Source organism: Euprymna scolopes, chromosome 43 (genome assembly GCF_053919585.1).
Source record: "Euprymna scolopes isolate OS-2025 chromosome 43, ASM5391958v1, whole genome shotgun sequence".
In the NCBI taxonomy this organism is placed as follows: Eukaryota; Metazoa; Mollusca; class Cephalopoda; order Sepiida; family Sepiolidae; genus Euprymna; species Euprymna scolopes.
Genome location: NC_136524.1, coordinates 16,304,635 through 16,331,997, shown reverse-complemented (window position 1 = coordinate 16,331,997; position 27,363 = coordinate 16,304,635). Strand labels below are relative to the sequence as shown.

The 27,363-nt window shown below is 31.8% G+C and overlaps 1 protein-coding gene across 30 annotated transcripts in view; it reads right to left on the bottom strand.

Annotated features, from left to right (window-relative positions):
- Nucleotides 1-27,363, bottom strand: part of LOC145268208 (C-Jun-amino-terminal kinase-interacting protein 4-like) — a 405,923-nt gene that overhangs the window by 182,281 nt on the left and 196,279 nt on the right. For all 30 annotated transcript variants that reach the window (XM_080123500.1, XM_080123505.1, XM_080123502.1 and 27 more), the window contains exon 2: nt 2,188-2,308. In XM_080123500.1, the coding sequence (XP_079979626.1) occupies nt 2,188-2,308 (121 nt within the window). The remainder of the gene's footprint in view (nt 1-2,187; nt 2,309-27,363) is intronic.

The window sequence follows — 27,363 nt, the reverse complement described above, 5'->3', positions numbered from 1 at the left end:
CTGGATCGATAGAAGGATCCGACCATTTTTCCAGCGGCCTTGGCAACAGATTTGATGTACGTATTCCATTTAAGATCAGGAGTAAAGGTCAAGCCCAGAAGCCTGTCAAAACTTAAGGCCTCACCAAGACGAGAGCCATTCATTTTAATTGATGCCAGCTGCAACAACTTTTTTTTTTTTTTTTTTTTTTTTTTTTACTGTAACTAAGTTTAAAAAGTTAGTACCAACGTCTAGTTTTTAACGGTACAAAAAAAAAAAAAAAAAAAAAAAAAAGAAAATGTGACAATAGTTGTAGAGAAATTGTAATTTTTAGTAATCGAAAACTGTAATTTATTATTTACTAGCGAGGGGTACCCGGCGTTGCCCGGGTGTTTAGAAGTGTGTGTGTGAGGGGAGTAAAAAAAAAAAAAAAAAAAAAAAAAAAAAAAAAAAAAAAAAAAAAGTAAGTATGAGGATCAAACCCAAACCGTTAAAGCAAAGTTGTAAATTAAAGTGTGAAAAAAAAAAAAAAAAAAATGTGCGATGTTAACCATTGCCCCACTGCGAGATGCTAACGGAAACACGTTTGAATCTATTTAATTACTTGGATTTAGCAGGTGCCCGTTTTAATGAGTTAATGAGGTCAAGTTTGACTGCGGGATAGTATTCATTTACTGCTGAACGCTTTTTTTTCCCTCCCCCAAGATGTTAAGGAAAAAGACTAACCCACATGCGGCGAGCGACAAATATTGAATATTTATCTTCTCGAAATCGAGCAAATTAAATAGATAGGCGAGCTTCGTTGTTAACTGTGAAATATTACGATTTATATGTGATATAAAAAGTTTTAAAAAGTTGTGAAGCGAGTGACCGCTTCTCTGAAAAAAGCCTTTTGTTGACATACAGAAAAAGTGAACACACATACATACATACATTTTCGCTTTTATATATATAGATGTTAAAAGCTAGATGTTACGGTTAATAATATTATAAGCTTTGTTCAGTAAAAAAAAAAAAAAAAAAAAATTAGTAAAAAAAAAAAAAAAAAAAATTAGTTTTTAATTAAGAAATAAGTTGCTGAACTTCTTTTTTAAATGGTTTCATCTAATAAAAATATCATTGGTTTGTTTGGTTTTCTCTTAATAGTCACATAAATTATTAATGTTATCAACTTCCTTACATTAAAAAAAAAATTTATCGCAGCTTTCTTTTTTGTTTTGATTAAAAAAAAAACATCCTAAATTATGAGATGAAAACTGAACGAGAGTTGTCTCCCTCTGCACAATGACAAATTGTAAAACAGCATTTTTTTTTGGATGTAATTTATGCCAAATATATTGAAAATTATTCTGCTAAAGTTTTCTAATGTAATAAAATGTACATGTTTTTGTTATATGTCAACAGATTTGAAGTTAATGTATAGAACATTAACAGATCAACTGTGATGAGATCTAAACTATATTTCACTATGATGATGCTAAAATAAAGTACCAATTAATTAAAGAGTTTCTCATTAAGTGTATAATGAGAACTTGTAACTATATTTGAAAAATGTATCTTAGATATTACAATTATTAATATTGGAACAATTAATATGAATTGGAAACATAATTTTTGGGGGATATCAGTATCGGAAAAAATTTAGTCTTATTTCTGATGCCAAAAACGATTATTTTAATTATTTTTTGTTTAAAAGTTTATTTTCAATTGCTGATATTAATGATAAAATGATAAATATTTATTGATTTTAAACTATCATTAAAACTAAAATCTACAGATTACATCTTCATTGTGAAAATATATGCACATAATAAAAAAAAAAAAAACTCTATAACTGTATATTTAAAGATTTAAAATAATCATTATCAGCAATTGTTTAGAATCAGTAATTCAGAAAAAAATTGTAGTGGAATCAGAAAAAATATTGGAATTGTCTCATCTCTAACAATTATATTTCTGACTATTAAAATAAACACAAAAACTAGACATTTTATGTAAAAATGCTTGATTTTCATGTAACCTATAAAATACATTCATTAGTTTTAAATTTAGCAACATTTTCTGTGTTAAAATCACCTTTTATCATTATGTGAATTGATTTTTCAGAATAACAAAATATTACTTTTAAGACTAAACAAAAGACAAAATTATTTTATAATTCAAACATTTTATACAGTTGATACTTATAATTATTGCAATTGAACTTACCATGATCTGCTGAATTTTTTGCTTTTAATTCTAACATTCTTACAATGGATTCTAAACTTTCAACTTTATCTTGAAGTTCTTTCTTCTCTCCCTCAATGGCATCTTCAACCTCAAAGAATTTCTGCAAAATAAAATATGGCATTAATTGAAGACTGATGAGTATTGCATGTATTACTACACATGTTGAATATATACACACACACATATGATTAAGTGATTTATGGAAAAATTATTTATTTAGCCACCAAAAGCTTAACATTAACAACAAATCAATATACAATAGTTTCTGGTATAACACCATTTTTTTTATGTGAATAAAGTCGAATTACTTTAACATTTAAATATCATCCACATATGTATACGTTTCATCCTCATGGATGAATTGGTATAAAGATCATCATTCATACCAATCACATGATTTGAATTCTGGCACAGAAACCATAATTCCAAGCATACTACCATAAATGGCTACAGGAAGGCAAACAGCTATAGACAGCAGTCATAAGTCAACAGAGAAGAACATAAGAGAAATATAAAGCTCGTTTCTCAGTTAAAAATTATGAATTTCTTTACATTTGACAAAAAATAAACTTAATGGAAAACGCGTGCGTGCATGCGTGCGTGTGTGTGCATTATTTTCTTAGATTACTATTTCAAACGATTTGTCCATCATAAAAAAGATGGGTTTTTAATAAAAATATTCAACTTTTACGAAAAACTTAAAAGCTTACTTTTCTTTATTTGAATAGTTTTTACATATGATTTTGTTTTTCTAATCATCTTGTTTCTTACCCAAATATTATTTCAATTCACCTGGGGTGCCTACAAACTTATATTGCATTACCATAGTTTTCTAAAGCTCAAACCTATCTATGCACTATGCAAAATGCTTTAAGCAAACTACAACAATCTCTGAGATAACAAACGTAAATATATTAATGTCATTTTCTCTAATAAATGGATTTTTTTGTCAGAATTTATTTCTGAAGGATATTTACATTAGTATAAAGATTTCTCCAAATGTAAAAATGCAACAAATCAAATTCAAGGGGAGAATTTATAGGAATTCTTTACTGTAAAGATTAAAATTTTTCAAGAAAATTGGTACTTCTGCATTTAACGATCTGTTTTTTCATGATGTTACCTTGGCATATTCTGGTAACTTACGTAAACCATTGGAATATAGTATAAATGCTCAGCCAAAGAAAAATCGCCTAGCCAGTCAACATTGCAAACGCACTGTGTATTTAGGAATATTTCCTTGGGAATTCCCAGTAGATCAGAAATCCAGTGCACCCTGTTAAAATTGATGAATCCCTCTCCAACATGAGAAAACGCAATGTTGGGAAGCTCTTCAAACCACTCTGGGTCCTCAGAGGATATGAGCCCACCAAAAAGGAAGATTTCCTGGGGACATCAAACTGCAATGCTGAAACCTTAACCATTCCCATAATAAAGAAGCACATTCAGTCAATAACTAATATCCGACCATTTGGAAAAAGTCTACAGCAAATTAGGATCAGAAGGGTTCCAACTCCTAACAGAAAAAAATAGAGAGTAGAAAACAAAAAGACCTCCCCACACACACAAATAGTTACATACAAAAAATTTTCTCACAAAACAAGACATAAAAATAGCAAAATGTTTTCAAAAACTTTTCTTACAAAAAAGTTTTTACTGTATATTATTTCATAAAAAAAAAATTTTTTTCATGAAACTTACAGTAGGTTGAACTTATATTTTATTTCTATTTTTGTTTTCATTGAAAACAGTTCTTTTTTCCTAGTGTTTTAAAATTTGAACATTGCTCGGCATATTCCTGCGGTTTATGTAAACTGCCGACATATACTGAGGTAACATCACAGAAAAACAAGTCATTAAGTATCAGAAAATTGGAATAAAAGTGGATTTTAAATTACATTTTATTCATTTATTAACTCAAAGTGATTAGTAAATTTTCTGTTAAATAGAATTAAATATTGGAAATAAACGGTTGAATTTTTTTTTTTTTTTTTTGTCCACTTGACACTTTCATCCTTTTTAATTTATCACCGTCTATGGAGATGATTTAAAAAAAAAAAAAAAAGAAAAAAATGTTACTTTGAAAAATGAAACAGTAGTACAGAGTACAATAGATTTTCAAAGATTATGTATTAAGACAAAGAAAAAAAATAATATGGAGAGGAAAGAGTAGCAGTACACAAGTCTCTAAACTGATATTACTGTTGTCACAATTAATCAATGCCTCTGTTCAGTCTCGAAAGACAAAGGATACTCCCTGTAGGAGCAGCTGCGTGTGTAATCGTGTAAGCAAAGGTTGCTCATTTATTCAACCACACCTCTCCTGAATCAGCATTGCTTGAGTTCAGTGTCAAAGAAAAATCCAGGATGACTGGAAACAATGCCAAGATAAGCGGAGAGCACATACAGCACCTGGAAGTTCCAAATTGTCACCCATTTGTTACTGGTGAGACTTATCGTTGCTTAACTTTGGTGATGTGACAAGAACCAGTGTGTCAAATGTGATTATGCTGTACGAATACATCATTAATTAAGAAGAATCAATACATCATTACAAATTAGTCTATAAATTGTAGAATGCCATTTTGAAATTTCTAAATGGTTACTTTATTTCTAACATTTGTAAAAAAAAACAAAGGATATCTAATTATACATTCTAACAAAGATGTTCAAAGTTTTTATGTATATTTTTTGCTAGTTTTCCAGGTTTAGAACTCTAATTTCTTTTTTTTTTTTTTTTTTTTTTTTTACATAGGCGTCACCACTTATCAAGGCCGATAGGCTACTCAAGGATAAGGGTTAAAGAGTGTAGAGTAGTCAAAAGGACAATATAGTAATCGATAGTAATGGAAGTTTGGTAAATTTGTTAACTTAAGTGGAACGGCTCATCAGAAACTTGTTCACGTTGGACTTGAAGACAACCATATTATAGACAGCTGGAAAGCAGGAAAACGGAAGACAATTCCACAGGCGTGCAGTTCTAAGAAAGAAGCTTTGATCATGGAATCTGTTTAGGTTTAGGCACAGATAAAGAGTGGGGAAAATTATTGATAATGTTTTCAGCTAGTCTAGTGTTTCTTGTGAAAGTTTGGCGAGGGGGGACTATAGATTGAAGCTCAGTCAAACACTTTTCATGAAAATAACGATAAAGCAGACACAAACTCGCAACATCTCTTCTGTGAGATAAAGGTTGCAGCGAAGAGAAAAGGACATCTCCCACCAGGCCACGAAGTCTATTTTGAACTCTATCAAGGCAGGACAAGTCTTTTCTAGCAGCTCCTGCCCATATGTGGCAACAGTATTCCATCCTTGGACGTATCTGGCTCTTATATAGATAGAGAATTTCATCAGCAGTGAGATATCTACTGGATCGATAGAAGGATCCGACCATTTTTCCAGCGGCCTTGGCAACAGATTTGATGTACGTATTCCATTTAAGATCAGGAGTAAAGGTCAAGCCCAGAAGCCTGTCAAAACTTGAGGCCTCACCAAGACGAGAGCCATTCATTTTAATTGATGCCAGATGGGGATCAAAACGTTGATGATGTAAAGATAGAAGCTTGGTTTTAGATGCATTAAAAGTAACCAGCCACTCCTTTCTCCATTGTACAACGTGATCAAGATCAGAGGAGAGAGAATCGGAGAGAACTTGGTCATTTACTGTCTTAGATGTGCTACCATAGATGGTATTGTCGTCAGCAAAAATGTCTACGAATGATGTAAGTTTGGAAGATCATTAATGTAGATCAGGAAAAGAGTTGGGCCCAGAATGGACCCCTGAGGGACTCCAGCATTAATACTGTGAGCTTCTGATTTTTGCCCCTCAACTACTACTCTTATGAACCTATCAGAGAGAAATGATTTAATAATTGAGAAGACATTTCCAGCTATACCATAGCTGGAGATCTTGTGAAGTAAACCTTTATGCCATACCCTATCAAAGGCCTTTGATATGTCAAGAGCAATTGCCCTAGAAAGGTTGCCGCTGTCGAGAGATTTGGGCCAGTATCAAAGTGTAGTATCTGTTCTAATGCTGCACTTCACTATTTTGGTCTCAGTTAGTGGAGAAATCCTTTGGGATACATTTTTTTAAATGTTTGTTACTAACCAGAGTGCCCCTTTTAGGGGAGCTGCCCCCACCCCACCCCACACACACACACACACATTAAAAACCGACCTTGTGTCCAACTCTGCCCTCGTGGGAGGCAATTTAGAAAAAAAAAAAAAAAATGCCAAAATTTACATTTGTTTGAAATATAAAAAAAAAATAAGCTACATGCATTTAATCCCGACTTGTATAAAACCTGACATAAGTTTAAAATAAAAGGATGCATAAATATAAGAATTTAAATTCCAGCTAAATCCAAGAAATATTTTGTAATTGCACAAATCAGAAATGAACATTTGAAACTATTTGTAACCATTTAGCTTTGTCAAAAGAAACAAACTTCCCCATCTCCAAATTTGTAACAATTTTTTGATTTTCTTTGATATTTAAATGAAAAATTGCTAAAATAAAAATATTAAATAAGGCTAAAGATTTTTCCCCCTAACAAAATGCACCATATTTGCGTTGATACTTTGAAGCAAACTATTTTGTGAGTTTGCAAATAAATCTTATTTAGAGATAATAATTAAAGATAAATAATTTCTATAGATTAAAAGTCATACAGTTTTAATGATTTCAGTTTTATATGGACTACAATCTAATCATGCATAAATTTCTAAATCCAAGCAAAAATAAACCGATTTGTTGATAAAATGCTCAAATATAAATAGTAAAACCAAAGGACGTACAGTTTAGCGCTAGAGAAGGAATATTCTGCTACTTAATCTGATAATCATAGTTTTTTTTTATTATTTCTCCTACATCAACCAATATAAAACTTATATGATGATTCAGAATAAAATTTTCTTTAAAATGGTATTTTAATATTTTTGTTGATAAAAACTTGTCCATGTCTACTTTCCTAGATCCAAGATTCAAATTTAAATTTCCAAAGAATGACATGGAAAACACTAAGAATTGGATTCCACATCTTTCTTCTGATGATAATGAAGCATGTTTTCCATGTCATTCTTTGGAAATTTAAATTTGAATCTTGGATCTAAGAAAATACACACGCACAAGTTTTTATCATTTAGATAGGATGAAAATCTTGTTTCCATTGATTCATTGAAATGTTCCACATTGGTAAGGATTCCACTACACTCAGAAATATCAGAATTATATTGGATAGCTTTTGAAAGAAATAATCTCAAAGCTAAAATTGTAGATATTATCACTGATATGGTTGAAGTTCTGTGATTTGCTTCTTTGGTAATTTCTTTAACTGGACAATTTTTTGAACAAATCTCTATTGGTAAATTGTTAAGGTAGGAATTTTATAGCGTCACAAATTAGCATATGAAAAAATGAACGAATCTCATTAAAAAATTCCGGTTCATGTGAATCAGTCTGCTTTATATGTGAAGCAGAATGATTCGCACAAACTGGAATGCTGTGAAAAAGTCATTTCTGGTTAATATTTACCAGATAAAAAATATTCTGTTATTCTGAAAAACAGCCAAGTTCATTTGCTTATTTTAAAACTGGTAAACATTAATCCGAAGGGACTTTATCTGGGCATTCAATGTAAAGCAGAACAGTCCACACCAACTGGAAATAAATCATTTTTAAACAATCACAGAGTTAACTTGAACAAAGCCAATACAAAAATAAAATAATGATGTTAAAGCAATAAAAAGCAATAGGACTTATGCAGAAAACCCTATTTCTTAACATGTGAAGGAGCGAGTGTTTTTCTAATTAGTCTGTACTTTCACCTAACAATTTAATAAACAATGCAAAGCAAATGATTTGTACAAGCATTGAAGAAGGATAAGTGAAATTTTTTCTTTGGTATATGTTTGACTGGAAAAGGGATTGAGGGAACCACCCTAAATGGATGAATGTGATCAGTGCCAAGCAAAGAATTCAACAGAATCGCAAAGAAATACCAATTGTATAAAGAACTCTATCGTTGATAACATACTGTTTGTTTATTAAAATTAAACTGATGTTGAACATGTATGTTTACTTTATTACATCGTCATGATAAACAAAGTGAAAAATACTACATAAAATTATTTCATTTTTTTGAGAATACTATTTAAGTAGAATTACAAGCTGATTTTTTTTCTTTTTAGATAATTGTTATTGTATCAGCTTGCATGAAAAGAGCTATGTAAAAGATGCTTAAAACCGTTTGAATTATGCAAACACCATCAGTAGTTCAAAAGTTATGAGAATTTTAAGTGCCAAAATTTAGGCTTTTCCATGGACATTTTTCTTTAGAAAAAGTGGGCTAAATTATGGGCCTCAATATTTCAAGAAATTCGGTAATTTCGCCATCAATTATTTATTTTTCAAGCTATTCTCATGAAACTTGGCAGTCTTATGTAAAAGTGTGTGTTCTTCCTGATTATGTAGTCAAATCTGATGTATCCCTTTACCATAAGCCATGAATTATAAATTAAAATGTACAAATTGCAATTTTTTTTAAACTGGCGCATGGTATCATACAGTGGGTGTCTATTCATAAACAACACTAAGTATTATAGTGGTATTTAAATATAGCTTTATTGAGAGCAGGCTTTTCCTTGCCTTCTCACCAAAGGAGAGCTTAATCTGGGGTGTAGCCATTGAATGCCTAAAGAGTATTCATGGCCGGTATTTACTACTCCCCCCAAAGAAAAAAAAAAAAATTGAGTAGATATGAATTAATCTCAGAAATACACTTGTGAGAAAAAAAAAAAAAAAAAAAAAAAAAAGGCCAAACAAATTTTATGCATTTTACTGCACTAAAAGCTATATTGAACAAAGAACAGTTGAACAAGGAAACTTAAACGAGACTAATAACACAGAACAAGACATTTACTTTTTAATAAGTGCTTTGGATGGAATCGTATACCCTTTTGATTTCTTTAAGAGATCAATCCTTTTAGACATGCTCTCAATCAAAGTGGAACACTAAAGAGGAGACGCTATTTCATTCGCTTTGCACAGCTTCCCACTGTTTGTCATTGTTTGAAAAAGTTTTTTCAGCTAATGCACGAGATATTATGGATCGAATATTCTCGATTGGGTTTATCCAGGGCTTTCACCTGGCCAAAACATCACATTAATAGAATTATCAGAAAAAACATTTTTTTGTGACTTTAGCAGTGTGTGCAAGGGCATTATCATGTTGAAAAATAATGTTCTGGGATATTCCCAACTTCTGGATACTTAGTAACAGTCCTGTTTCTAATATTCAAATGTATTCCTTTGCATTGATTGACTTCTCACATCTAATAAGTTCCCCAACTCCTGCTGCAGTAAAAGTTCCCCATACCATTATCTCTCTATTCCCGTGTTTAACTGTCATTTTTATGCCACTTGTCGAAAATCATACTCCAGTTCTTCGATTGCACCGTTCGAGAGCATCAGAAGCATCACTAACAAGACAAATTCTTGATTCTATCTAACCGGAAAACATTCCTGAACCAGTCTGTATCTTTCTTGCCATAACACGAGAATAATCTCTTTTTATCATTGATATTCTTCTTAGATAAAAATGGCTTCTTTGCACGTCTTTTAGAGGAAAATCCCATTTCTTTCATTTGTCTAGATATTGTATATCAAGAAAAAATTTCCAACCCGTTTTGAATTCTTTGCCAATATAAGTTTTCTTTTAATCCTTCAAAACAGTTAATTTAAGTCGTCCTTCAAAGTGGATGCTCTAGGATGACCAGATCCAGATTTCCCTTTTTACCAAGTGTTCGACTTCGAACCTTTGACCAATTTGCTTCACTGCAGAAAGAGAGGTTTTCACATTTTCTTTTCTTAAAATATCAAAAATCTGCTTGTAAGTCATTTTGAACAGCCTAAATCCTATAATTCCTTTTTTTATATCCTTGCCAAGATGCGGTCTTATTTTTATGATTAATTTTTTCACTTATTATTATACACTATAATAATGATCTGCAAAATAGAAATTTTCAATTAAAATTTAAAAAAATTCATGGAAAAATATTGAAAAATCGATTTCTTCCTTCTTTCAATCTTGGCCCATTTTTTTTTTTTTTTTTTTTTGCTCAAGAGTGTAAATCAAAGAAAATTTTTCATAGATTTTGGATTTCTGTAAAAGACGGAAATTCCCATAGTCGATCAGAACTTATGCATTTTGGGACCAGTCCAATTTTCAATTTTGTAAATCCTCTCTATGTGGCCCAAAACATGCCCCTATTTTCTGAGATGCAACCAGAGTACGCTACATGAACCAGAGTTCATGTAGCGTACTCTGCATGAACCAGAGTTCATGTAGCGTACTCTGCATGAACCAGAGTACAAATCCTTGATGTAGCTTTCACAGTACCAGGATACCAGGAATAAACAACTATATATTAACCAGTTAATGGTAATTTTTGTCGTTTCCACTCTGTTGTTTTACTGAAAATTCAACTATGTAAGCAAAAAATAAAACTAATTTTTTTACCTTGTTTCAACCTTAACATTTAAAATGATTGCTTTTATAGGTTTTAAGGTATGCTGAAAACGGATATCGCATTTAAATTTCTGCAAATAAGTAGTTTTCCAGATATTAAGCAATGCTATTTCTTATGTTGTCGCTGGTAGCCATCTTGGTACGTGCGAGCGCACAAACGTAACCTTGAGAAACTATGCGCAAACGCATGTACCAAGATGGCCATCAACAATAACATAAGAAATAACATTGCTTAATATCCGGAAAGCTACTTATTTGCAGAAAATTTAAATTCGATATTCGTTTTTAGCATATCCGAAAACCTTCAAAGATAGTCATTTTAAAGAAAAATGTTAAGGTGGAAACAAGATAAAAATTTACAAATGAAATTGTTTATCGAACTGCCTAATTATTGTTATTATTTAGATATCCTCAGTTAAAAAAAAAAAAACGGGTTTGTTTTACAGATTCGAAAAAATGGTCTTGACAAGGAGTTAAAAATAAATTCAAGTTTCACAATATATTTTATTTAATCGTTAGGTGAAAGTACAGAATAGTTAACAAAACACCCTTCCTTCCCCATGTTAATAGGTTTCTAATGTTATTATTTCAATATGGTAGCATAAGAGCACAAGTACCTTTTATTTGTTATATATTTGTTTTTTGTTCTTTTTTACGACTAAAAACAATTCTACCTTAAGTACAAGTTATAAATACAATGATAAGAGAAACTCATGTACTTCGTACATTTTCCTGTTTTTTAACACTTTTAGTACAATAGCATTAAAAACAAAATAGTATTGCTTGAAAATCAAATTTGAAAAACTTGAAAATAACTTTTAAATTGACAAACTCAGAATAAAAATAAAACTTATTTTTCTGCTTTCGTTTTGAAAGCAGAAAAAAGTTTTATTTTTTAAGACAATACAAACGAAACTCGTTAATGTTCTGACTTTAGTCAGCTGAGCGCTGGTCAGCACATTAGCAAATAGCGAACTGTTCCCCCTGTTAAGCAGATTGGAATTTCTATTAAAGATAACATTTTAAAGAAATTTCCGTACAATTAATAATTATCAAATATTTACATATTATGCACGAAAATATTTCTGAAACTATTATCTATATGAAAATGGATGATATCTACCGATTTATCTTATCAATTTTGAAATATTGTTCATCAACTTTGCTCGATTGTAACTTTGCTTCCCGTGGTCGTAAAAATCAAAATCAAACACCAGTAGAGATGGACTTCTTTGTTTATATGGCCTGTAAAATTTCAGCCATATACAATTAAATTTAACCTCGCGCACATATATCTAAACGTAACGTATGAAATGTAAACATTGAAAAAACTGTTTCCCATTTTGCTGTCGTCATTTTTTACCATTTTTTTTTTTTTCATTTTTAACTAGGAGCACAAAAACATTAAATGAATAAAAGAAAATAAATTATCATTGGAATGCTTATCTATCTTTTTTCCATCAATGTAATTCTTTAAAAAAATTGATCCACAAATAAAGATAACTTGTTGTTGTTAATGCACATTAGGTATATAATATTGCCAATGTCCACGAAAATACACCATAAACTTGTAATACTAATTTAAGTACATGGTGTAAAAAACTGACATTTGAATATAGCATTCTACAATATGTATTGATTAGAGATGCAATATTCCAGATCTGTATCTTAATTCGACTTATAGGTTGCAACTAGAATTGTTTAAAAAAAAAAAAATGGGTATAATAATCATTATATATAGAATTATATTGAATGTTCATATTTATTGCCATTTAATTCAGTTTTATTTGATGATATTTTAAAAATTGTCCATCAGTGCAATTTTGTTATTATAAATGATGCAATGTTCACTTTTCACACCTCAAAAATGAAAACTGAAATTGAATTAGAAATAATTGTATCTTTACTTCCTATTGAATTCTTATACTAGGAGTGATGAAAACATTTTTTGACCTTTTTACTGGTTACTTTTTTGTCAGTTGGTTTCAAAGTTTCCATGTTGTAATTTACACATGTTTGTGCTCCTTGACCCTAAACAGGGTAGTGTATCCTGCTGATTCTGCTTCATTATCATCAGTGGAAAGTTGATGTGGAATACAATTTTAAATGTTTTCTATGCCAATCTTTCCAAATTAATATTTGCATTGTGAGTTTAGGAAAGTAGACATACACAAGTTTTTATCATTTAGACAGGATGAAAATCTGGTTTACATTGATAACCTGAATTGTTCAACATTTGTTAAAAGGATTCCACTAAAGTCAAAAATACTAGAATTAGATTGGACAGCTTTTGACAGAAAAAAAAAAAAAAACTCAGCTAAATTTGTAGGTATTATTGACATTGTTGAAGTTCTGTGATTTGGTTTTTTGGTGATTTCTTCAAATGGACTCAGGAACTGGATATTTTTTCAAACAAGCCCCCATTGGTAAGTTGTTAAGGTAGGAATCTTATCAACAGCACACATTACAAGAGTTTTTTGTTGTTCTTAATTTATTTTCAGTATATAATATGTTGAATATTATTTTTATATATTTATTTAATAAAAACGTGAAAACTTTAAACTTATATCATTTAGTATAATGGGCTTAATTAATTGTAGACGTATGTTTAAACTGCGTTGATATTACTTGTGGACGTATGTGAGATGATTAATATGTTGGTTGCTTACATTCGCTGTCACTTTTGACATGTACACTTTTAACGCTAAGATTGTATTTTTTGTTTGTGTTGTAATAACTCGTCTCGTTATTATAATGTATATTTGTCCATAAATTAGTTGACACGCAGATCTTTTCCCTTTCTATATCCGCTCAACATTCTAAACTTCCCTTCCTATTAATTCTTACTTTCACTCTTTCTCTCTTTAACTATATTTCATCATTCTTTCTTTTCTCTTCTAGCCCTTGCTTTCCTTATAATAACCCTTTATACCGTTTTTTTTTCTTTTTCTTCCCCATATTTTTTTCTCTATTTATTTTTTCTCCTCCTCACCATTCTCTCTCCATTATATTTTTTTATTAGTTTTTCTTTAGATTGTCCCTCCTTCTTTTCATCTTATAATTAAAGTTCTGTGTTTTAAGGTTTTTTAACTCCAACCTTTAAAGAGTTCCTACCTAAAAAATCCATTATTCATTGAACATTTGAATAGTCAAGTCGCTGCCTGATGATATCTGTTGCTTGATTGAAACAAATTGCTGTTTGTAGCAGCGGGATGTAAACATGTTTATATAACAATAGACAAGTATTATATATATATATATATATATATATATATATATATAGGAAATTTATTACTGTGAGTCCAGAATGAATTTACAAATTGTTTCAGCTATATATATTAAAATGTTTGACTCGTGTCCAGGTAACCTACATTTAAAATTTCAAGTGTTTAGACACAAAATTAGTAGAGGAGTTTGGTAGAGTCTGCAAAGTTCAACTCTTTCAACTTTTACCTCTTGGCAGCAAAATTTTCACCTAAAACCTGATTAAAAAGCTTAGTGCATGTCTGAATACCTTTTATATAAAATTTCAAATGTTTAGACCAAAAATTGGCTGAGTGAGTTGGTAGAGACCGCAAAGGTCAAATTGTGTAAAACTCTGGCTCCAATTTTGACCCCTTAACTTTATTGGGGGGGGGGGGGGGGTCATCAAATTAAAAAGTTTGATTCATGTTCAAGTAAACTACCTTTAAAATTTCAAGTATTTAGAACCAAAATTGGCAGGAGTTTGGTAGAGTTGTCAAAGGTCAAATCGTTGAACTTTGACAGGCAAATTTCTGGCCAAAAACCGATTAAAAAGATTTTCCCAAATCCCAATACCCTTTATGTCAAATCTCGAGTGTAGACTGAAAACTGACAGTAGTTTGATAGGGAAATGTACACACACACAAAATTTCACTTTTATAGATATATAGATATATATAGATTGAAAATTATTTTACAGTGAAGTACTTATTTAATAGAATGCTGTAATTTGAACCAAGTTTTGCAATAAACCTATTAAATCCAATGTTATATGTTACAGAATATGGTTTAATACCAACAGCAAATCATTTCTCTTATCAGATAATGAACCTCTCGTGACCTGTGATGATTAATATCTCAAACTTTCTTTTTGGCCAATATTGATTCTATAGTAGTTTGGTGTTTTGCTGAAGGCTCATAGTTGCTGCCACTTGTTCTTGGAATGTCTTCCCCTGAATATTCATTGTGTTTCCTTTTATTTGCAACTTTTTCTTCTTTTGAATGAACAATTCTAAGATGGTTTAACATATTAGTCATTGTAAAAGCTTTTGCTGATTTGCCACCCTTTGATGTAATAGCTTGACATAACTTGCAGGTAGCTGTATTCTTATTCTTGGGATTGACATCAAAATACTTCCAGCAGAAACTGGTTGCCATAATGGTTGAAGGTTGTTGTCAATATTTAGTATTTTTTGTATTTAAATTACATATGTCTGATATCTAATTAGTAATTTATCTCAATAAAATATTATCTAAACCAGAAAAAATAAAAATATGCAATGGTAGCAAGAGTCCGAAAATGAGGAACAAGAGTATGACTGATGAAGAATGATTTATTTTTGGTTCACACATCGTCGCAATTTATTGTACAATTCCTCAACAAGAAAACTGAAAGGTGAAGCAATAATTTTCTTTGACAAATGATTTAAAGTTAAAAATAATGTTAATTCTATAGGAAAGAAAAACTTTCTGTCTACATCTATTTGCCTCAAATTCAATGCAGTTGTAAAAGTTTGCATGTTAACATCGCATCATGCCTATCATTTGATATGATGTACACGATGCATGTCTCTTCAATAAATTTTCACTGGCAGAAAAAAAAAAAAAAAAAAAAAAAAAAAATGGAGCTAACTTGTCTTCATTTACAATATAATATTAGTATCGTGTATTACAAAATTTGCTGATAAATCAACATTAAAAACCTATTAATCGGTTGATAAATCGGTAATCTGCCGATTATCAAAGACCAATTAATCGGTAGGTACATCTCTAATAGCGAGCACCAATATTTGACTTTTTTTTTTTTTTTTTTTTTTTCAAGAGTGACTTGTGATGCTGTGATCTAAGTTCATAACAAAATGTTTGTTATGAATATTTTGGTAATGTTCTATTTTAGCGTTGAAAAAAAGATTTTTTTTAAATATTCAATTCAAACAATAAATTGAATAGAAGAAAGTTTGGTGCTTATGTACTTCTGTAGTCATACTATTTTTAAAAATAAATAATTATTAAATTATTTTTCATAAACGCAATTTTTTCATCAAGAATAATATTTGCTACCAGAATATTAGCAGAAACTCGCAATGAAGCGAGCGACCAACAGAAGATATTTTTGTTTGGAAGAAACAGTTTACCTTGCAGACATGTATACAATAAAGTTTATCAGATGCTTTTAACTTGTGGGGCATTTCATTCCCGTCTCCAAATGATGTCTATTAATAAGGAGAGAATACACACCATATCTGAGCCTATCGCTCTCTAACTTGTATACAATAAAGTTTATTGTATTTGTTTTTTTTCCAGTATACAGATAATGTTGGGTCGTTAGAAGAGAATATGCACCATTCCACAGCCTACTTTTTTGCGTATCAGCCCCCATCCTTTACTGATCTGAGGCCCTGAATTGCATTTAACTGAACTGTTCAATAGACTCAAAATTGGACGTTTAATGATTTCAGCATCTCCTGCCTCGATCAACGACCCAGTCTCGCGTGGTGTTCAAAAGTTCAATGTCTGCTTCTCACAGAGAAGACACGTTCATATCAAAAAGAAAGAAAAAGAATAAACAGTGAAATGAAATAAGTAAATAAATATATGTAATCCCTTTTATATACTTAAGAAACCTGATGTTTCCTGAAAGTAATCACTTGTCAATTTTGAACATTTATCACTTTTTTACTCTTTTTCACTCCAAACAAGGCATATACCCACTTGGAACGCAAGGGGCTACTATTTGGGATTATATCTAACAGGGGCGAGGAGAAGTGAAATGTCTTCACATTACATATAAAATTCTGAAGTTTAGTACAATCAAGGAAGCAGGAAAAAGGGAGGGAATTCCAAAGTCTAACAGTCTGAAAAAAGAAACTATTAGAGTAGAAGGTTTTTTTGCATCTTTGGATCTCAACAATGAAGAGGTAGGATTTTGTTGCGTGTCATGTACATCAGAGGAAAGTAGGTCAAGGGGGCACAAGAGCTGGAAGTTTATCAGAGCACATTCCAATGAAGTACTTTTAAAATAGAACTTGGCCAACAGTGTGGGACCTATTAGATCTAAGACCTTTTCTTGAACCCTGTCTAAGAGCGAGAGACTAGTGGTAGATGCATCAGCCCATGATGTGGCAACAATATTTCATGCGTTTGTGAATTGTGGCTTTGTAAATATAAAGGATACTCTTTAGCATGAGTAATTTTCTAGCACATTAGAGGGAGCCCACCTGTGCAGCAATCTTGTAATGTATTTGTTCAATCAATTCATGTTGCCTGTGACTTAAGCTGAGAAGTTTGAAAGATGGGTTCTCAGATAGGGTGTTATTTGCCATGGCAATAATTGTTTAGAAAGTGTTTTTTGTAATTGTTAAAGGAAAGAAGCTTAGTTCTAGCAGCACTGAATGTTACCAACTATTCCACTATGGACTCAAGGTCATTTTCTAGGGTTTCTACCATGATTGGATTATGTTGAGCAATCATCCAGTAATATCATAAGATTTAATTTTCATGAGATGTCTACGCCAAACCTTGTCAAAGACTTTGGATATATGAGTTATAGCTCTAGCTTCTCCTGCCTTATCCAGTGCATGGTATACATGTTCAGAGATAATTTTTTTTAAATATTCGCAGTAAAACAGGTTTGCCTAAATCCATACTGTTAATCATAAAGAAACTTAGCGTGGACAAGATGGTGGACTGATTGAAGACTCAAACATTTTAGTGAAAATGTGCAGGAGATTGAGGAGGTGCTAATTGAGTGGGTCAATTTTTTTACAAGAATTCTTGAATACTGGTACAATGGGGGTAAATTTCCAGCTATCAAAGAAGCAATACTTAACTAGGCATTTGATCCAAATACAATATAATTTTTCAAGTATCTTGAATAATATAGTTTAAGAATACATAGTTATAAGAGCTTATCTACAAAATACTGAGGAGTTTGTAGCATATTTTCTTTTTATGAGTGTTGTGTGTGAATGCAAATGCTACAATATTATACTATTTTTTTTTATAAAAATGAAATATGCGTATCCAAGTTCCATGAGTAATATACTTTAATATTGTGATGAGAGCAAAAGACAGATGGGCAAGAAAGGAAGGATAAAGCAATACAGTGCCTCACAGCAGGTGTCTTTTTCTTTTTCATTTTTGCTGGTGGAGAAACATGTATAGTAGTGCAAACAGAAGAAAGCTAACACAAAATGTAAAAAAAAAATATGAATCCAAACACAAAATGGTAAAATATTAACAAAAAAGATGCAAACATTCAAGTTTATAGTTGGAAAAAGATAGTTGTGAGAGACAGACTCACAATTCCTGCCTAAAAACACAATATCAGAATGTATACCAGATGTTATCAAGGATAATATCTATCAACTTTGGATTATATTAACAATTTCTTCTGTCACGATATTAAGAAATAATCTAATTCATCAAAAATATTGCCGTGTGTATTGTATTTGTAGTTAAAAAAGTCAAAATCTTTTTTTTTGTCCATAATACTGGAAAAACTAATTTTCTTCAGTTAGCATGCACTAATTATAGTGTTAATGCTAAAAGACACTTTTTCTAAACCATGAAATCAAGACAAATCTTTAGCTTTTTATTGCATGAAAATCAGACATGCTTGTAAAAAGTTTTTCCCGGATGCAAGTTGGCAGAGATATCCTACACAATTATTGTTTCATACCTACAACTGACAAATATGTAAACTTTTACAGAATTATATTTATACAAAAAGAAAAATGTTGCTACATGGAATTCTGTTGATTTTTAATATAAAATAATTTAAACAGAACTGAATTTTACAAATTTTCATTACTTTTATTTAATACATAAATAGATTAGTTTAGAAATTAATTTTTAAAAACCACCAACACTTACCTGCATATAAAACTAAATATAACTTTAATTTAACATTACTAGATAAATTATGTAGAAAGATTTACTCATTTATACTTTAGTCATTTTTTTTTTTTTTATTGGACATTCCAGCCCATATCATCCAGCTGACACCACCCCCTTTCAGATTTTTTCTTATGAACACCTCATAAAAATTTAGGTAAAAACTAAAAGAAATCTGAATTTTCAGCTATATTTGAATAAAGGAACCTATTTTGCCAGAGGGTTGATTTCGGTCCAGAAATAAGAAATTGGTGCACCGAAACATTGTATTTTGGAACCTAGACGAAAATTTGCAATTTTGAGGCTATAAATAATCCTTTTGGGCCTAAACTTTAGCCAAGTATGTTTTCAAGGGTGAGGAATCCAAAAATTATAGTTAGAAAGGCACCAAATGAAAGGAAAGACCTCATTTTGAGCAATTCATGTGCCACTTTTTAAGAGGTTGTTTTGCTCTCCAAAGCAACAAAAAGGATAACTATGGTGCTTTTCCTGAAACAACTTTTGGATTTTTGAAATAACATAGGATGAAACTAATAAAATCAAAAATATCTTTTGGCATTACCATTATTCTGGTGTAGTTTAATCCTGAAATTTGATATAAAAAAAAAATGTCTTGATTTAAGCAAGAAAATTGTTATATTTATGACAGACTAGTTGATTAGTAAAACAAAAACACAGAATTTTAACCCTATGGAACTCACTTTATAATTGAATTTTGTCACTACAGATCTCACCATGTGCAGTATCTTAGTTATTTGTGTATGAAATAACGATTTTATTTCAAGTCGTGTTTGAGCTTTCAGAGGGCGAAGTTATGCTGGTCAGAATTTTGGCATTTTGTAAGTTGTTCTTTGCTTATGGTGTTCTTTATCCATTTGTTATTGCTGAAGAGACTTACCATGACTTCCTTACGCATTCCTGTCGAATAATACCCAAAGACATTCAACTATAGTGACATTCGTACGACACGTTTCAAAGTCTTGGTCACACTTTGGAACAAAATTTTCATATTTTGAACAGGTTTCTGGATCAAAATTCAAATTTGGGCATTTTTAAATTTCAATACAATATCTGAAAATTTAAAAAAATTATATTACTGCCCAAAAAAACACTTTTTTTGAAGGCCAAAATTGAAAATCTGAATCAAAAGAGTTTCCTTATATGGATAGGCAACTTTTGTATGCACTAGATTTTTAATTTAGGATTCGTTTTTTTTTTTATTACATTTTTGACGATTTTTTCAGAAAATCCAGAAAAAGTCACAAATGTCAAAAATTCTTGGCAAGTATTTACTTTTAAATAGGATAATTTCTTATAATCTAATGAGTTATTCATCACATGAGGATCCGTGGGTATTGCTGGAGACAAAAAGTTTATATCACACAAGGTGTATCGGAAAAATGAAAAAAATTGTAAAAATCTTAAACATTTTGTCACTTTCCATTTTTTTTTTTTTTTTTTTTTTTTTTACACAGCATCACCACATTATCAAGGCCAAGAGGTCACTCAAGGATAAGGGTTCAAGAGTGTACAGTAGAAATTGGACAATATAGTAACCATTAGTAATGGAAATTCGGTAAATTAGTTAACTTATATGAAACGGCTCATCAAAAACTTGTTTACATTAGACTTGGAGACAACCATATTGTAGTCAGCTGGAAAAGCAGGAAAATGGAAGACAATTCCATAGGCGTGCAGTTCTAAGAAAGAAACTTTGCTCATGGAATCTACGTTTAAGTTTAGGCATAGATAAAGAGTTGGGGAAATTAGTGATAGTGTTTTCTGCTAGATGGGTGTTTCTTGTGAGAGTCTGGCGAGGGAGGGGACCATAGATTGGAGCTCAGCCGAGCACTTGCCATGAAAATAACGATAAGGCAGAGATAAACTCGCAACATCTCTTCTGTGAGATAGAGGTTGCAGGGAAGAGAAAAGGACATCTCTTACAAGGCTACGAAGTCTATTTTGAACTCTATCAAGGCAGGACAAGTCCTTTATAGCAGCTCCTGCCCAGATGTGGCAACAGTATTCTATCTTTGGATGTACCTGGCTCTTATATAGATAGAGAATTGCATCAGCAGTGAGATATCTACTGGATCGATAGAAAGATCCCACCATTTTTCCAGCGGCCTTGGCAACAGATTTGATGTACATGTTCCATTTAAGATCAGGAGTAACGGTCAAGCTTGTCAAAACTTGAGGCCTCCTGAAGACGAGAGCCATTCATTTCAATTGATGCCAGATGTGGATCAGAATGTTTGTGATGATACTGCTGTATTGAGCATAAAATACTGGTAACTTGAGTTCATTGTTTTTTCAAAACATCATAAGGTACTGATAGGAATCAGCACACATTGTGCCTGCGAAGCATCACAAAAACTGAAAATGCTATTTTAACGCAGGATTTGAAAACTTTCGTTACCCTATTGTTTTTTTTATCAGAAATGGTAAAAAATAGGAAAACTCGCATCAGAAACATGTTACGAAATCATCTGGCAAAACACTTTTTACCTGGCAAATTGTTTTCAACAAATCAGTGCTGTATATGTGCCTAATCATACCATTATATAAATGTTTTCGGTCAAGCATGTCCATTTTCTGACCTTTAAATGATAATTTATGGCTTGCAGAAGGGGCTTTTTTGGGGACTATCCTCAAATTTTGGTTGCTACCATTTTTTTATGTATGTGAAAAAATGTGAAAATAACAAAAATTCTTAAATTTTGTCATTCTTGACCTATAGCCCATACTTTTTTTTTTTTTTTTAAATCAATAATTTGGAGTCATTAGAATATGTAAAACATGATAAAATTGCCAAATCCAAACATTTCCTTTCATTGAATCATATTAAATAATTGGAATTGTTCTTGAAATTTCTGAGTTTCTTTCCAAAATTTCATCTGTATCTTTTTTTTAGAAAATTTGAAAATAAATACAAACTTGACCTAGAATTATTGCTTTTTTCACAACAGAGTGAAATAACTTTTCATCAGTTTTGGCAAGTAAATGAAAATATTTAGTTGTCAAAGATCAACTAAAGGTAAATTTGACTAGAACGCTGTGAAGATAGACCATTTTGATGCCTGCCTCTAATCAAAATCTACTTTCAGGAAAAGTATAGAAAAATGTTAAGTTAAACTATAAAAAGAACAGGAGATGAAGAATCAGAAGACACACCACTGCCATGCTCATTTGGAATGAGCATGGAAAGCACATTTCATCATAAGCTCAAAGCATCTATGACAGCTTTGTCAGAATTTGATGCCGATGAACAAACCATCTTCAAGATGAGGGCTGGTGTCACTAATGATTCTGTTGTCAATATTTGTAGGTATCATCAACTTTATCTGGGAGAATACTTTGAGAAGGGTCACAAACACTGCTGTGACATCTTCAGCAAGCACAAAAAGAAGGTAATGGGTGACCGCAAAATTAAAGATGGCACAGATGTTAAACAGTTATGGATATAATGTGAAACCTGGATGGAAATTGTGCCATCATTGCACCACAGTTGCAAAGGATATGGAAGAGAGTTTTACTGAAGAAAACGATGATTGTATCATTGAGCTGGAGAAAGAGGAAAAGCGTGCAAAATTGAATGAGAGTTTGACCATGTTTGATATTTCTTCATTAAAAATTCATGAAATGCAGCAACGAATGCAAATCAACATGGTACAAAAGAAACTGGAGAGGAGCTATGAAAAACAAAGAAATCGCTGCTGAAATTCTTGACATTGGAAACCCTGATCTTGAAAGCTCTACTGGAAGCAGCGTATGTAAAGAGAACTGGTTGTCAAAGCAGCTGATTTGGATCATCTGCTGGATGTCATGCAGGCCAAACTGAAAAATGGTATGAGTACAACTGCTGACTTTGGCTCCTGAAAGTTGGTCGCGCAATAAGGTTGCAGATTACTTCAATGTATCTGAATAGATAGCACGTGCACTAAAACAAAGCTGCAGTATTCTTTCGTTACCTGACAAGAAGAAAGAGGTCTCTCCCAAGAGGTTTTAGAGTATGTTCATGCATTCTTTGATGATGACGAATATTCTAGAATGATACCTAGATGTAAAGATTGTGATTATTGGCAATAAAATTCATGTGCAAAAACAATTACTCTTGTCCAATCTTAAAGAACTCTATGCAGCCTACAAGCAGAAATATCCTGACCATCTTTCTAAGTTTTGCAGGCTCCGCCCAGAATCGTGTGTCACTGTCATCGTCATTGTGTAAGCGTTTGCACTTATCATAATATTAAAACTTCTGGTTGATTTTTTAACAGCACAGTTAAAACACAGTTGAAAAGGAAAGCTGAAGAATCTGAAGATGCGAATACTGACAATGAAGCCACTCAACTCCATAAGTTCAACATCACCTACAAGGACTGGTATGGTAGTGTGTGACACCACAAATCTTGAATGTATGATGCATCGCTGTCAAAACTGTCCTGGATATACTACTCTAGAAAAGTAAACTTGTGACAAATTTATTGAACTCGAAATCGAAAAGGAGATGTCTTACAGCCAATGGCAGATGTAGACAGGACAAACCTACAAACACACACAGGTGATGTTGAAGATTTCATTGAGTTGCTGATGTATAGCATAGATAACCTTACCATTCACTCTTACGTAGCAAAGAGTCAGGTTCAATTCCTCACACAAAGAAAAGATGAAACCACTGAGGAAGAGTGCATCATTCTTCTGAACTTTGCAGAAAATTACCATTACGTGGTGCAGGATGAAATCCAGGGATATCACTGGAATAATGACCAGTGCATCATGCATCCCATAGTGATATATTTCAAACAAGATGGAAAACTTCAACATTTCTTTGTGCATCATACCTGATTATCTTGACTATGACAATTTTTTTCTAGGAATTGCAGAGAATTGTCATAGCATGGATCAAGGAGAATTTGTGATAGATTAAAAAAAATTGAATACTTCAGTGATGACTGTACTGGTCAATATAAAGGTTACAAAGCATTTCTCAATCTTTGCCACCACAAATCTGATTTTGGCATTGATGCAACCTGAAAATTCTTTGCAACTAGTCATGGGGAATCCCCTTGTGATGGAATTGGGTATACTGTCAAGCGTAAGATACTGCAAGCCAGTTTGCAAAAGCCTATCAACAATCAAATTGTAACATTGCGAGCAGTTGAGGAATACTGCAAAACATCAATCGAAGGAATTACTTTTCTGACCATTGACAAAGAACACATGATATCAGTACAAAAAATCTTGTCTCCGGTACCAGCTTGGTGACACCATCCCTGATACTAGAAGTTATCACTTCATTCCAATATCCCAATATACAATCCAGAGAAAAACAACCATGTATCAACATAACAAACTTTGTTGATTATTCCGTCTTGGCCATGCCAGCATCACAGAATGAGATACTCTCAAATGCAACGACTTGCATCTTTGACAGGTTTTGGTGCCTGGCATTGATTGAGGCTATAAATAAGGATGAACAAGACCTCACTTGCAAATTTCTAGATCCACATGGGCCATCAGCTCAATTTCACTGGCTTGATACAGATGATAAGGGATGGATTCCACTGAACAAAGCAATCATGAAGATTGCAACACCAAATATGTCATCAAATGGAAGAACATATTTCATCACAAATGAGGAAAAAACAAAACTCAGAAATACTTTGATAAATGTTGACAGTACATAGACTATTTACTTCTAATGATTTTTATATATATTGGTTTGCATATTTCACAGTAATGTATACATAATCTGTTGAACCATGAAAATTCTCCTGGCGTTTAATATGACAAAGCTAAAATTTCTGTAAATCCAGGGTTTTCCACTTGAGCTTCGAATTGGTGTGGGGGTGGGATGGGGGCATTTTTTAGACACTCATTTGAGATCCATAACCTCTTAGGAAGGTGGTAAAACAATATTTTTCAGCCATATAGACCAGGAGGAATTGTATAAATTTGTTTGGAGTTTTTTAAAAGCTATTTTAAAAGTTAGACACAGATTTGCCAGTCGAAGTGGGGGACTCCCTGCTCTCTCCCATAGTGGGGAAACCCTGAAATAATAACAGATTTGCTGATCTGCAAGCTCTCACTTAACATTCTGATCTATATTTTCAGCAAAGCTTCCTGTGTTTTTGTTCTACTACTCAAGAAGATCACACTAGTCTCTCACAAATATCACAATTTTCTTGTTTAAATCAAGAAATTTTGGGAAAAATACAAAATTTCAGGGTTAAAATACACAAGAATAGTGGGTAATGCCAAAAGATATTTTTGATTTTATTAAAGTTTTATCCTATGTTATTTCAAAAATCCAAAAGTTGTTTCAGGAAAAGCACCACAATTATCCTTTTTGTTGCTCTACTTCGAGGGCAAAACAGCCTCTTAAAAAGTGCCACAGTGGCACATGAATTGATCAAAATGCGGTCTTTTCTTTCATTTGGTGCCTTTCTAACTATGATTTTTGGATTCTTCACCCTGGAAAACATACTTGGGTGAAATTTAGCCTCAAGAGAGTTATTTTTAGCCCCATAAATTGCAAATTTTCTAAAACGTCTGGGTTCCAAAATACAGTGTTTTGGGGCACCGATTTCTTATTTCTGGACTGAAATCAACCCTCTGAAAAAACAGGTTCCTTTATTCAAATATAGCTAAAAATGCAGATTTCTTTTAGTTTTTACCTAAATTTTATGAGGTGTTCATAAGAAAAAAAATCGGGGGAGGGGGCAGTGCTGGAATGTCCCTTTTCAGAACCGGATTGGTGTCATATTGAATGTGTAAGTTTTTATAAACACAGGTAATCTAAAAAGAAATCTTTAAAACATGTTCTTTAATGTTTTGTTATAGGAGAACCTTATCCTGAGAACATAACATACAAAATATAATAAATCAAATGAAATTGCACCAAAAAATTAAACCCTGGAAGACTATTCCCTAAAAAGAAATTTTAATTTAAAAAATAATGGTCAGGCCAGAGTTTGTTTGTGGTTACTGGTGGTATGTAATCCAGTATAACCTGCCGGAGAAAGGACATAGAACCTATCAATTAACCAGAGATAGAAATACTTCAATATTGCAGCCCTAAAAACTAAAAATAGTTAAAGGATCAGAACAAAAATAAGAAAAAAAAAACATAATTGGAGGATAAGCATTCTATTTTTATTTGTACCCAAGTAAATTATTACTATAAATTAGAACCAATCTAGACCTCATGCTACCAAAGCAAAGAGAAAAATACAAATGAAATTAGAGTTTTCCACAAAAAGAAAAAAAATAGCAACTTTAAAGAATCTAGGTTTCATTTGAATCTTGTTTTTGTCCTAACCTGGTTGGATTTTGGAGCCCAATGGAGCCCCTGAAAATATAATGCATAAAAGAGTATTACAATTTATAAATTGATTATTCAAAGCATATAATAATTTATTCAAATTATTAAGTGTTATATAAACAGATGAAAACTACACAAACTCAAAGCAAACTCATAAAAATGTATCAGTCATCTATATATACAAAAGTGAATATGTTTGTGTGTTTGTATGTCTCGCAAAAACTTTCGACACGTTTCACGGATTTTCATGTGATTGGTATCATTTTAAAGCCCGATCCTTTGTCTGACAAATATTGAAAAATTGGCCAAAAACGTCAATTCCTTCACCCTGAAATCAGTAGTTTTCTACAAGAGAGAGGGGGGGGGGCAGCAAAAACCGTCCACTCATGACGATGTCGCTTCTACGCATGCGTCATACAACGTTGTAACCTGATTTAGTTTAAAGATTTAAAAAAAAATGACCTAATTTCGTGTACGTCGTCTTAGGTCAGTTGGTTAGAGCACTGGGTCATTATCTAAAGGTTTTGGGTTCAAATCGTGGTGCGAGATGTCTTTTTTTTTTTTTTTTTTCGATTTTTTAAATTTTAATATTGAAGAAGGGTTATTTAAACCTGAAAATAAGCGAAGTAAAAAAAAAAAAAAAAAAAAAAACCCCGAAAAACAAACGTTACGTGAAAAATGCCTTAAATAACACTGGTTCAATCTTTAAATTTAAAAAATCGAAGAAAAAAAAAAAAAGACATCTCACACCACGATTCAAACCCAAAATGTTTAGATAACGAACCAACACGCTAACCAACTGAGCTAACACGACCTACATGAAATTTAGTCAGTTTTTCAACTATTTAAAATAAATCAGGTCATGACATCATCTGACGCATGCGTAGAACCAGTAGTTTTCCTACTCAGATAAATTCAATTAGATTATTTCAAGAAAACAGGAATTTAATGCAACATAGCTAAAAGAATTTCTCTAAGATTAATTCAAATCTAAAAGGGAGCATTTATTGTTACTAACCCAATGCATTAACATGGATAAACCATCCAAACCAAAAAATGGTAAAATAGAAAAAGAAAATGTCATTAATGTAAATAGTTCCACTTGTTTTAATATAAAATATATCAGTTGAACATTGCAGAATGTATTCAAATTATTATATATCA